Source organism: Carassius carassius, chromosome 39 (assembly GCF_963082965.1).
Source record: "Carassius carassius chromosome 39, fCarCar2.1, whole genome shotgun sequence".
Lineage (NCBI taxonomy): Eukaryota > Metazoa > Chordata > Actinopteri > Cypriniformes > Cyprinidae > Carassius > Carassius carassius.
Window position 1 is genome coordinate 17,597,914 of NC_081793.1, and position 13,514 is coordinate 17,611,427.

The 13,514-nt window shown below is 37.4% G+C and overlaps 1 protein-coding gene across 5 annotated transcripts in view; it reads right to left on the reverse strand.

Annotated features, from left to right (window-relative positions):
• The window catches only part of LOC132121511 (inactive ubiquitin carboxyl-terminal hydrolase 54-like), a 142,195-nt gene that overhangs the window by 12,513 nt on the left and 116,168 nt on the right, over window positions 1-13,514 (reverse strand). For 3 of the 5 annotated variants that reach the window (XM_059530989.1, XM_059530991.1, XM_059530988.1), the window contains exons 11-16: window positions 7,737-7,913; window positions 6,966-7,581; window positions 6,119-6,246; window positions 5,837-5,995; window positions 4,597-4,716; window positions 1,389-1,557 (exon numbers count right to left, since the gene is read on the reverse strand). In XM_059530989.1, the coding sequence (XP_059386972.1) occupies window positions 1,389-1,557; window positions 4,597-4,716; window positions 5,837-5,995; window positions 6,119-6,246; window positions 6,966-7,581; window positions 7,737-7,913 (1,369 nt within the window). The remainder of the gene's footprint in view (window positions 1-1,388; window positions 1,558-4,596; window positions 4,717-5,836; window positions 5,996-6,118; window positions 6,247-6,965; window positions 7,582-7,736; window positions 7,914-13,514) is intronic. The other 2 variants (XM_059530992.1, XM_059530990.1) reach the window with 1 other exon arrangement.

A 13,514-nucleotide genomic window follows, 5' to 3' on the forward strand; every position in this document is an offset into this window, starting at 1 on the left:
AAACTATACAATCTTATGTTGTAACAACATTAAGCTGTTAAGGTTGGTTTGATTATCTGAGACATTTGATGGCATATATAATATATATATATATATATATACAACAAAATGTATAACATTCTATAGGTTTAAAAAACCAAATTTGAAATCTTTTACAGTGCCCCTGTTGAACCTGCTTACAGTAAGTGTCCCTGGGATAGCCCTGGTTGGAAAAGAATGGTGTAGAAAAGCATTATTAGGGGATAGGTGGTTCCTGGCGGCTCCTGCATGCCCTAGAGTCGGTATAGAGGCAACTGAACAGGGAGAAGTTCGGTACAGAGGTAAACATCCCTGATTAATGTGCTAGTGTGCTCATTTGCTGTAAATACATTCTCAAGCACTACATTGGGTAATTACCCAAGGGACTTTGGCCAGGTCAGGCCATATATCACATCAACGCCTTTAATCGATGGAGGGGAAAGAGAAAGCAGGGAACAAGAAAAAAACTAATAAAACAACCGCATTCCATGGGACACACTGTGTGACTTAGTGACCGCTGCATTGTTCTGAAAGGCTACAATGATGTCTGAAAGTTACGAAGATCTTTTACACTAGAACTGCATCAAAATCATAGAAATATAACAATATAACCGGAAGACAGAAATCCAGCATAACAATTATTTTTTTTTCAAATGAAAAAAAAAAATGAATAGACACAAGGGTTGGCTGTAAGTTACATATTTTGACTTTGGTACAATACCAACCTTGGTACTTCGGTACTTACGTAGCATGTCAGATTTGCATGTCGTATAAATGAAAAATTTACTAATAACTGAAATTAGCATGAAACCTGTTAGGTAAGCGCTACTTTTATATCAAGGAGTGTCATGGAATTGACAACAAATTAACATAAAAAAACATATATTAATATATTAAAAAAATCTATAATAATATAAATTGATAAATCTTGTTAAATCTAAATATTCCGGTGAATAAAGGTTATATATCATATTTGAGCAAAATATGTTAACTGTTATTTTGCTCTTATTATTATGCCTTTACAAACCCAAACTGCATCCTTTTTTCCCCCTAGTTTTTGCGTAAATTGATATGGTTTCTAATACACAAAATGGGTATTATTTTACTAAAAATTAACTATTATAATTGATTTATAAATTTCATAATCAATACATTTCATTTTGATTCTTTTGACGCTTATGCATCAACTCTGCTTTCATGTTTCACAAATTACATTTTATGTTGTTATTGTACTGTTTTCAAACTTTTGGTACCACCGTACTCATTATACATCGTTATACCACACAACCCTAAAAGACCCAGAGGTCTGAGAGAGAGTACACATTTGAAAAAGCGGTTAAGCAGGACAAACAAGGTGACAGTACAGGTACCTGGTGGGCCCCTGTGGGCAGCTGGGCTCCTGTTGCTGCTCTTGCTCTTGCTGCATGCGCTGCTGTAGGCCCCGTGCTCTCCTCATGCATTTTTGCAGCTTGGCGTCAGCAGCCATAGTCCTGCTATGAGTGTTAGCACTGCCCTCATGCATGGAAAATCTTAAATTAGCTATAACGCAAAAGAACAACAAAAAGGGAAAGAAAAGAAGAAAATGCAGAAAAGAAAAAGGAAGAGCTGAGTTATGAGGGGCCAGGATGCAGACAATTTCTTTGTTATAGAAACGACAAAGTAGTGAAGGTGAAAGAAAGAAGAGAGGGTGATGTGGGATACAACCCACCTTTCACCCCAGAGTGAGCTCTAGGCCATTCAATAGACGAAGCTTTGCACATTAGTTCATCAGAGCTGTCACATAGTTGACTGCATGTAATGGGTCAACAACAGTAGTTTGCATCAGAAGTGTCATGTCCATTTAAAAAAAAAAACCTTTAAAATTAAAATCACAAAGGTCACAAAAAAAAAAAGTTCCAGAAATGACCTGTCTAAACTTTTCATGTCTACATTTGTCCAATCCAAAACATTTCTTTGTCTTATTTTACTTATCTATTCATTTACTAAATTGATTAATTTATTTTTTTTGTGGTCTTACTTTTTCTCATTAAAATGTTCTAACCTGTGTTTTAAAAGGTTTTAATACAAATAAAATTTGTATTACACAATTTCTATTATTATTAATAATAATAACAACAACAAAATAATATATTATATTATTTTGTTTTTATATATTATTTCTTTGTATAGTATTTTTACATTTAGATTATTTTAGATCTTTTTTTTTCATTATAATTACAGCAAAAAAAACAATAATGATTTTCTGTGGTACATAAAGTTGTTATCACAAAAAAATGCACATTAAACTATGGATCCAGAACTGCTCAATCAAATAGCTGCATGACACCCCGGAGCTCCATAATTTTCATGTTGCCTTTTTAAAAACACATCGCCTGCTGTTGTGCAGTATTTTGCTTACTGAACAAACCCATTCAAAATGAGTGACATAAACAGAGTTCAGAATGATCATAATATGGAGAAGCACTGGGCTGCTCTGCTTAATGACAAGAGAGAAAACAACAACTGTGATTAAGCTTTTAAGCCTTTGTTTGCAATGTGTACAAAACAACATGTTGAGATCCATCACACTGATTAACTGTTAATTGCATCCCAATATGAGTTTGCATTAGGAAACAGTGGATTTGGTTGCTCTCTCGTCTGGGGCTGTTACATGGAAAACATAGGTGGTTAGTGTTGCCATGGTTCACTTGAACCTGTTTAATTTTAGTCTGTTTTAGCATTAATTCTGCCTAAAAAAGTTATTTTCAGAACATTTACTGCTGTCAACACCAGGTGCGTCTGAGCTAGCTTTAATTGCAGATGACATGCATCCCTTTCAATGGGTAGAAAAGAAGCTGATGGCATTCTGGGAGATGCAAAGGGATGAAGTTTTAGGACGGCACACCACAGACACGGGAAGCAGGAGCGACAGCCAGGACAGACACACAGACGTAGACACACACAAAACCAATAATGTACTGCAGGGTTGTGGCAGGCGTTGCTTTCATTTGGCCAGAGGAACAGGGAACTATTTTTTTTATATAGTGAAGGCATGACCTTATAGGCTGCCACTGGATCTTAGAGGCCTGTATGTGCTTTTGGCCAAATCGGATCTGTCAGGACGAGACAGTGAAAGGTCTCCGGGGATCTGAAGATTGGAAATATTTACAAAAGATGTCTTCCCCTTACATATATTAGTGCTGCGCCTAACATATACAGACATGCACAAACATATATACACACGTACAGTGAACAAAGCAAGACAGAGATGGAGGGTTTGTAGACTTGGATAGTGGTTTGGAAATGGTATAAATAGCTTTGTGGAGAGTTGTGCATGGTTGAAATTGTTCTCTGCTCATTCAAGCTGGTATACCAGCACTTCGGACAAAAACGCTGTTGTTCCAGGTAAATAAGAGATATACTGTGCAGCCACCTTTTCTGTTTTAATTTGGAGAGTGCTGAGAGATTTAGGCAGGATTGTGTAGCAGTATCCACACATGACGGCTGAACACTCACAATCCAATCCTTCCACCAAAAGGGATTTATAGAGGTCAGGAATGTTATGATGCTGAATCTAGAATGGATTTAAGTTTGTGTGTGGCTGTGAGTGTGGCCCATTCAAATGGTGTTCCAAATGGAGGGCTCACACACAGAATAAAATGGAAAAAAAAAAAAAGGATTAAAATTGTTGCAGCCTCAGTCTGCCACAGATTGGGGCTCTCAAATGGCCAAAGCTGAGCACTTTTCAATAACACGCCACTATCAGCAGTATTAACAATCAACAGGCAGAGCCACATGCCCAGTCATCCAATCAGATTGTGAAAATCTGTGCAAATGGTGACTCTTATCACAGCACCAAGAGATAAGAAACAGGGATGCACTGAATATTAAATTAAAATAATGAAAAATAAACAGAAAAATAAAAATAAATGAAATTCCTAAAATAAAAAGTTAAACATGAAAAAAGATTTTAAAAAATTAAAATAAGCACATTATTTTCATGTTATCAATAACCCATACATTTCATACTATTTAATATAAATCATTTAAAAGTAAAACAAAAGAAACTAAACTTAAGCTTTAAATACTAAGTTAATTTAGGCATAAAACATTATAATGTCCAGTATGGAAAATTTATATTTATTTTGAGATTTGTTAAGATTTGTAAGAATCCAATTAGCAATTATTTTTTAAATGACAAAGGTAATCTAAATATAAAAATAAGGGAAAATATAAATATAAAATATCTCTAATATCAGCCAATAACCAATGTAGTACCAATATATTGTGCATCCCTAGAAAAAACATGTTATTATTTGTCAGGATAATGACAAATAATATGCCACGCATATAAACGAGGAGAACAAGCACACAGAGAGACAAACAGAAGCAAAGGCACACACACCGGGTACTGCAGGAAGGGAAGGCAGTGCTGGGGTATTACTGGTGGGTTTGTGTCATGTTGCGAGGACATGAATGTTTTCGGGAGCTGCTTTCTTACCAAATGGACCTAGAAAGTGCATAGGGTAGGTGACGGTTACCCAAGCAGACATCGTAGGAGTTGGGCTTAGCAAGCAGAGGCAGGTTAGAATTACTTACACACAGCATGGTGGGAGAGCGCCAGGGCTGTAGCTGTATCCCCAGCTTGCTCCAGGCGCAGCGACTGCTCTAAGAGAGAGTCAGCCTCCGCCAGGCAGTGCTCAAAACTGCCCCCCTTCCCTGCAATTAACACACCAAGGCCAGGCCTCTGAGAACACGCTCATACACACACAAACACTGCTCACAGGAGTCCCCACGTGTTCCCGGGAACACGCTGCTCACAGCGTTTGCATGGCTTACCGGGAATGGAAATGTCCACTGAGACACAAGCGCATACGGTATAACGACTGCCACCAACACAACTCAAACACAATTAGACATGTTTGTACACACACCATGTACGCAGACTAGGGAAACTCTGATTCAAATGTAAGATTTGAGTTTACATCTCTTTACAGGCTCCCATCTACAATATTTATACTATAATCATGGTATTACAATGATATTTTAATTCTTCTATCATTTAAAGATCATGGGACATTGCATTCAATGTAGAATTGAGAAGACAGGAAAAGGTAAACTTTTACTTCCAAACTAACCCTGCTGGGGAAAAAAAAGTCTGAACCAGCCTAAATTGGTTTGCTGGTCTTTGCTGGTTTAAAATGGTTTCCCAGTATATGGCCAGGTTGGTATTAAGTTTTGTAGCTGATTGGTCAGCCCGATCAAGTCAAAAGTATGTAAACCCCCAGCCCAGAAGCATTCAATCAGACCAGTATAAACAGCTTAGAAAGCCGTCAAAAATCTATTCAGAAAACTGTAATTTCAACCAATAACCAATATGCACATACCTAAAAACAAGCCTGAAGTGATTTGCTGATCTTAGCCAGTCTTAGACTGGTTTGTTGTTCTTAAATTGGTCTAGCATGGCCAAGCTGGTGTAACCAATATGGTACTGATGTAGTGGGCATCCCTCAAAACCAGCCTAAAGTGGTCTTCTGGTCTTAGGTGATTTAAACTGGTCTCCCAGTTGGTGTTAAATTGACCTAGCTGGTCTCCCTTCATGGCCAAGCTGGTGCTAAGTTGGTTTAGCTTGTCAGTCGGCCTGATCAGGTGAAAAGTGTAAAAAAGAAAGGGAGAACTGGACAAAAGAAAGAGAAACCAGCTAAGCACTTTAAGCACTTTTTTTGGTTTTTGTAGATGGGATTAACCACAATGCAAAGCTGTGCCAACTTTCTCATAAAACACAAATTCTAGCTTCTTTCATTTGGTTTCTGACCGTTTGGCCCTGTGTGGTATTTACCCTGGTGCTGAAGTTCGTCCAGGTCCATGAACTTGCTGGGTTTGGGGTTGAAGCCCTGTGCTGCTTCTCTCTCCTTCTCCTTCTTCCTCTGGAGCTCATGCTGCCTGGCCCTGCGAGCAACTTCCTCTTGCAATTCATCTAGTTCACTGCGCCCCTCTCCTACACATACACAAAGACATAAATAAGTAACAACAATATTTATGTCCCAGTTAAACACTTGACATGAACAACTTGTAACAATAGTGGGTTAATGCACATAGGCAAAGACCAGTGATGACTGACCCAAACTCAGTGGACTGCTGCTCCAGGTGGGTGATTTGAGGTCTTGCAGAATGGCACTGCTGCTTTTGGACTTAGGCACTGTGCGCCAGGAGGGCCCAGATGTCACGGGTCTCTTACTGCTGCTGTCCCTGAGGCAGAGAACAACATATGTCACTGAACTCATAAGAATGATTCTCAGTGTCTATGTAGTAAATTTGTCTGCGATTGTATACTGCAGCATTACGGCTTATGGTTCAAGCCTGGACAGATATTTATGATATACTCAATACTGTTTTGTTGGCAATATACAATCGACCAGCAGTAACAGTAACAAACAGTAGTATTGTGAAATATTATTACAATTTAAAATAACTGTTTTATATTTGAATATATTTTAAATTGTGATTTCAATTTTTGTCAAGTAAGTTTTGCATAAATACAGTACAATGTGATTTTTGGTCATTAAGATCTTTTGGAAATTGAGCAACAACACATTTCTCTGCTTGGATGAGCAATTCCTGGACAGCCTTTCTAACATATGAATTCACCCACATGCCAAAAAAGCAATGAGAACACAGAACAATAGTGACAATTCACAGTATTAAAGCATAGGTGGCAAAGCTGTTGTGGATCTGGTCACTTGAATCAATACATCACTGGCAGATTACCAAAATTGCCATTGTTTGGCAAATAAATAAATACATACATATGAGCTTCATATTACACCTTAGAGGACAAGGGAATTTATGCTATTGTAATGTTTATATTAAAATGTCCAAACTCATTCTCTCAAAAGGCTTGGTTATGCAGAGCTCATATGAACTGCACACCCCTGACATATAGGTTAGTTAGTGTAGGCAAGTGTTACCTGTGAGCACTGGTGCTGGGGTTGTCGCTGAGGGGAATGTCCATGCTGATGGGGCTGTTGCTGTTCCTCTCACTACTTTCATAGCCACTCTCCATCCTCTGGATCAGCCGAGGCTGCTGTTCCACACCTCTTAAAGGTGGCGGGATCAGTCGATGCTCCACCCCCGTTTCTGGCATACACCCTGAGCCATCGGTCATGCCTCCCGTCTCTGCTGCTGCAATGTTGGACCCCTCCACATCCGCCACTGAGACTAGATCACTGTGCCCTGGTGACATCGGGTTCTCTGGAAGCGGTGAAGGTCTGAGCGTTGCGTAGCCAGGCGGCCGATGCTTTTCCCGGCTAAAGATACTATCAATGTTCAGGGCCTCTCTTCTGGGTCTCCATGTGGGCCGATAGTGACCTCCACTGGAGCTGGACTTGGACTCACTGCTGGTGCTCTCGTCTTCCCAATCTCTTGTCCGTGCCCCAGCCTCCGAGCCGCCCACCCCTGAGCTAGAGGACGACGAGAGGGGTCTGCTGTGGATCATATTCATAGTCTCTTTATAGTCCTGCAGATGGCCAGTAGAAGAGGGCCTTGGTGTACAAAGGGGAGTGGCCTGGTCTTTATGAACCTCCCCTGAAGAAAAAAAAAACAGTCTTTTACATTCATGAAAGTTAGATTTTTATTTTATTTTTTAAACTAAAAAAAACATGTGCATTCTCATTTTGATTTAGCATGACGCTTTTGCTAGTGGAATTTATATTAGAAAGCGTGTGTGTTTGTTAAAGTACCAGCAGTGTCCATGCTGTTCTGGGAACCGCTGCTGTCCTGATTACACACCATAGTTCCCTGAGAGTCAGAAGAGAAATGGGAGGCCACGGACTCATGGTGTGATCGAGAGTGCTTGTAGCTGTAGCTGTCTGTGGAAGAGTCTGTGCGTGTGTCACTTGAAATTGAGGGCTCCCTCCCTGATGACAACAAACAACAACAGGAGAGGGCATTTAGAAATAGAGAAAGTTGGCTTCAGCAATCCAATGCAACTGCTTAAAGGTCAGATTTTAAAGGGATAGTTCACTCATAATTTTTAATCCGCTCATTTACTCATGCTCGTGTCATTCCAAACCTGTATGACTTTCATCCTTCCACAAAATAGGAAAATTCAAAGTAGAGTCCTGCACGGGTTTCGTTTGACCTGCAAATTTGGCTGAACGGGTGAAAAATATCCAACTGTGTCGGATACGGGTGCGGGTTGGGTCGGACACAGGGGAAACACGGGTCTAAACACGGGTTCAAAACAGTCACGTGCAAACGTAAAAATAGGCCTATGTTCCACTTTAAAAAAAAATCACAACCACGCGAACGGCTGCATGAGTCATTAACAGACGTAAAAGATCAGCCAGCTTTTTTTTTTTTTTCGTTGTTTTTGTTTTCCGTTTATATATATATAAATAAATATATATATATATATATATAGAATCTGAATTAAAATGTGTTTGATTTAAGCCTATTTCAAAATTTGTGTCATAAAATTATAACGCGCATACAGCTCAACTAACGCGATCGTTATAAAGGTGTTTAAACAACAATAGGCTACACTTGCATGTATTTGACAATCGGAATATCAGATATTTCATTCCATAGCTAACACATTTGTGAATATGGGCCTAATCTAGGCTATCCAGGGTTGTTGTTTTTTTTTTTAATTGCATCTGAAAATGACTTTGTGCAGCTCATTCACATGTGCGCTCAGGCGCAGATCCGCCTCTCGCGATGCTCAGCTGTGAACCGTTCGACTTGAAGCACAACCTCAGACGGTGGTATGATTCACTCTTTTGTTGTTCTGTTTTCTTTCAGGATCAAAAATACAACAAATGAAAGCGTTTATCTGTATTTTCGACTGATGAGAACTATGCATATACATTCATACATCAGTCAATTTTGTATTTTATTATGAGATATTTTATTCTAATGTGATCAGTGACTCAAGCACTGATGGACCAAAGAGCACGTATTTCGACAATTGCTGTAAAAACGTGAAATATAAATTCTCAGAAAATGCATTTAATACCAATATATTGAAACATCTGTTTATATACTCCATTAATAAAGGATTCCAGACATTGGAAAAATATCAGTCCACATGCATTTTATATTTAATATGAGGGAAACAGACATGCATGCATGCGTGACACAAAAAATATTTAACTTTTAGGTAGCAAAATATTTTTTAGTAATTCTGTCAATTACACTAAGGTTATTACATTGTCTGCCATATATTTGCTTCTTATTTATTAAATACGGGCAAAAAAACAAATATCTTTTAAAAATAGTTTTCCATAAATTACTTCTGTATGACCTGGCAATAAAATTCGAAAAAAGTGTGTCTAATGTGATTGGCTTAACTGATTTGATTTCGGGTGCCGGTTCTATTTTAAGCGTAAGGTTCAGATTTCAATTAGTGCTGCTGTCGGAAAAGGGGTCGGATGCGGTTTTAAGCACTGCGGGTATGGGCGGGTGCGGATTTACAAAATCGGACCCGTGCAGCTCTCTAATTCAAAGTATGTATAGATTGTACTTTTTGATGTGTGTTCAAGATTAAAAAAAGAAAGCCATGAAGGCTGTAAATATGATTTGGCACTATATTCCAAGATTTCTAAAGCAATGGTTCTCAACCAGGGGGCCACACCAAACTTCCAAGAGGGCCTAAAGATGACTAAAGACAAAACAAGCATTAATAAACAAAAAACAAGTAAAAATTAAGATATTTCTGTTTTTAATTTGCCCCCTTTCAATTAAAACCTGAATATACTGTATGAGGCTTAAGTTTTAAAAGTGCTATTTCAAATTTAAATGAATGGATTACAGCAATCACAATCTTTAAAATTTGCCCTTTAGTGTTTCATATGGACAGTGTTGGGAAGGTTACTTTGGAAATGTAATAGGTTACAGATTACAAGTTACCTTATTTAAAATGTAATAGTAGTGTAACTTTTTTAATTACTCTAATAAAGTAATGTAACTAATTACTTTTGAGTACATTTTGATTACTTTTATAAATTTCTAATGAATATTTATTTGCAACTGTTAATCATCTTCAACCATTTACACCATGCAGGTTTAACCTTACAGTAGTGCTCAATACTGTCAGACTTTCACCATCCTTCATCACTTAAATTAAGATGATCACATTTAAACACATCCACCACACAATCAGACTTTAGTACTGCCTTTTACTTTGAGATTGATCTGAAGTTCAATGCAGATTTAAAATCAAAAGAAATAGTTTATAGATACTGTTTTTGAAACCAAATCTTTGCACAACTACAGGCATCTAACTGCATCTAACAATGGTTTGGGGAAAAATAGTTAATAAAAAAATAAAAGCATATAGCTACATTAACTCAAATATGGTTATCTAATATGCATGTTTCCTATTTTGTGTACTAAACTCCTGAAACATTGGTGTCTTTTTGAAACAATGCTGTCTCTTTGTATATGATATGATGATAGTTTCTCAAAATAAGTAAAAAATGCTCATGAAGTGACTCAGAGCAGTTCTAGAGATTAATTTCCATGAGGGATGGACTGGAAAAAAATAGGCTGGGAAATCTCACACTCATACACCCACAACACATTCTGAAACATGGACAACCCTATTTTTTTTATGGACCTGACATGAAAAAGATTTGAATCCTTAGGTTGGGGGACTTGCAACGTAATTAAGAGTTCTCCCCTGAACTGCACCTTCACTTCCATTATCCACCCATCTCTCTCATGACTTTAATACTGAAGATTTTTATTTGACTTTTACCATGTTTTGTAAGTGCAATTTTTTTTTTGGCAAATTAATTACCACTTTTTATTTTTTCACTTAGTATTTATTTTTACTACAAATTCCATGGTTAAACCACTGTTAGTGCCATACCATAGGCTATATTAATTTTCCTCAGGGTTGTGTTTTGTCTGCACTAGCTCCCCCTAAACCTATGATAAAATATGATAATTTGTCTGCTAAATTACTACTGTAACATTACAATAGATAATAATGACGTCGTTTATACAATATTTTGAGTGAGTGTGAGCAATGTGCTGCTGCTGCTTGACTAAGTAAACAAAGACAAAACTACATTAGCATATTTACAGATGAAACTGACCTGCACCTGAAACCCTAAACAGAAGTGTTGCTTCTCTGGTCCACCTGTGCGCTTACACAGTTCACTCCGGTCTCTCTCTCTCTCGCATTGATTACTCGGAGTCTGATCCAAACCTATAAAGGTAAATCAGTAGCAAAACTCGAGAGGTTGAAGATCTGAATGTGAGAACTTGTCATATTAATATTTGTATTTGTAAGTTAAAATTTACACTCATGGCTCTGATGTGAAGAGTTGAATCTTTCAATTTGCACACACAGACAATGATCAAAACACCCGTGTTTTGAATTGGAAGTTGTAGATTAATAGTCACAAATGTGTAGAATGACATTCACACAAAGAAAATGACATATACACACGTTTACGACATATTTACTTTTGCACTTTACTTCAGTTTCGCTGCACAACGTCAAGTCGGCACTTACAACCTCTCAGATCTGGAAGTACAAGTTCAAATCCTAGCGGTCTGACTTTTGCTACTCTTTTTGCAGTATTCTGTTGCAAAACTCACTTGTGCACTTGTATATGCAGATGTGAGAGAGCAGAGCTGGGGGCGGGGCTTTGGTGCGAATGAGAACATTTTATTGGTCGATGCCCGACCAATGAACAACGCCAATTGTTTTCACTGAATATCCTTAGCTTTGACAGGATTTTAAGACACTGCATTCATTTTGCCATTCAGGTATTATCTGGTAGACAAATAATGCAACATATTTTATATGTATATCCCACTGCATATCACTCTACCAGAGTTGCAATATAATGCTGTTTTTATTATTTTTATGTTTTGTAAAAATAATTTTAACATCTTCATTGGGTTAAATTCCTAATTTGCTTGTCAGTAATGAACCTTTTTAAATGCAACATTATTATTATTATTATTTTTTTTATAAAATCGAGTGTCTAAATGTACATTAAACAGCAAAACCTAAAAAATAAGCACTTATGACCAGAAATACTGTTTTGAGCAACTAGTAGAGCTAAATACATGTATTTATTAAACATCAACAAGGCCATCTAGTGTTTAAGCAATGGAATTGCATATGAATATTATCTTTCTGGCCACCAAATGCCTCTAATTTAAAGCGTGCCTCTTTGCACTGGAATTTAAACCTAAATACTACAGTTATTGTAGAATTTAAATAATAACCATATTAGAAAATGTTATATTTCAAATGGTCATTCATGAATCATAATTATTGCGCATATTATTTAGTACCATGATCTCTTCAAATTAACTAAACATGACTGAGTTAACATTCAGTACAGTTATTTTATTGGTTAAAAGTTACACTTAATTGTTTAGTCACATTTAACTGCCAAGGAGGAGTATGAGAACATAATGCTGTTCCATTTTCCAGTATAAATTGCTATTATAATGCATAGTCATTAGTCAACACAGTTATCCATGCATAATCAATGCACTTTTTGTGTTACAAATTACTAGAAATCGCTGCAAATATAATAAAACTGCTGTCTGTCCCAATTAATACATTTCAAGCATATTGACAAAACGTTTTGTTTACTACTATTGATAGCTCCATGAACCACGTGACCGCGTGGCGGTGAGATCAAAGAATGCTTTGGTACAGCGAGTTTACTCTGCAATATGCAGTGGGATATACATATAAAATATGTTGCATTATTTGTCTACTAGATAATACCTGAATGGCAAAATGAATGCAATGTCTTAAAATCCTGTCAAAGCTAAGGATATTCAGTGAAAACAATTGGCGTTGTTCATTGGTCGGGCATCGACCAATAAAATGTTCTCATTCGCACCAAAGCCCCGCCCCCAGCTCTGCTCTCTCACATCTGCATATACAAGTGCACAAGTGAGTTTTGCAACAGAATACGCAAAAAGAGTAGCAAAAGTCAGAGCGCTAGGATTTGAACTTGTACTTCCAGATCTGAGAGGTTGTAAGTGCCGACTTGACGTTGTGCAGCGAAACTGAAGTAAAGTGCAAAAGTAAATATGTCGTAAACATGTGTATATGTCATTTTCTTTGTGTGAATGTCATTCTACACATTTGTAACTATTAATCTACAACTTCCAATTCAAAACACGGGTGTTTTGATCATTGTCTGTGTGTGCAAATTGAAAGATTCAACTCTTCACATCAGAGCTGTGAGTGTAAATTTTGACTTACAAATACAAATATTAATATGACAAGTTCTCACATTCAGATCTTCAACCTCTCAAGTTTAGCTACTGATTTACCTCCATACAAACCGTTCGGCGGAGGCGCAGAGAGCGCGCGAGCCCAACCATTGCCAGTCACGACTAACTGATTCATGATTTAGATTTAATTATCGAATGGCGGATTCGGAAATAATCACTTTAGTATATTCGGCCTGCAATTATACAATAACAATATTAAAATAGAGGGCCAAATCGTCTGCCAGGCCACCGGGAAT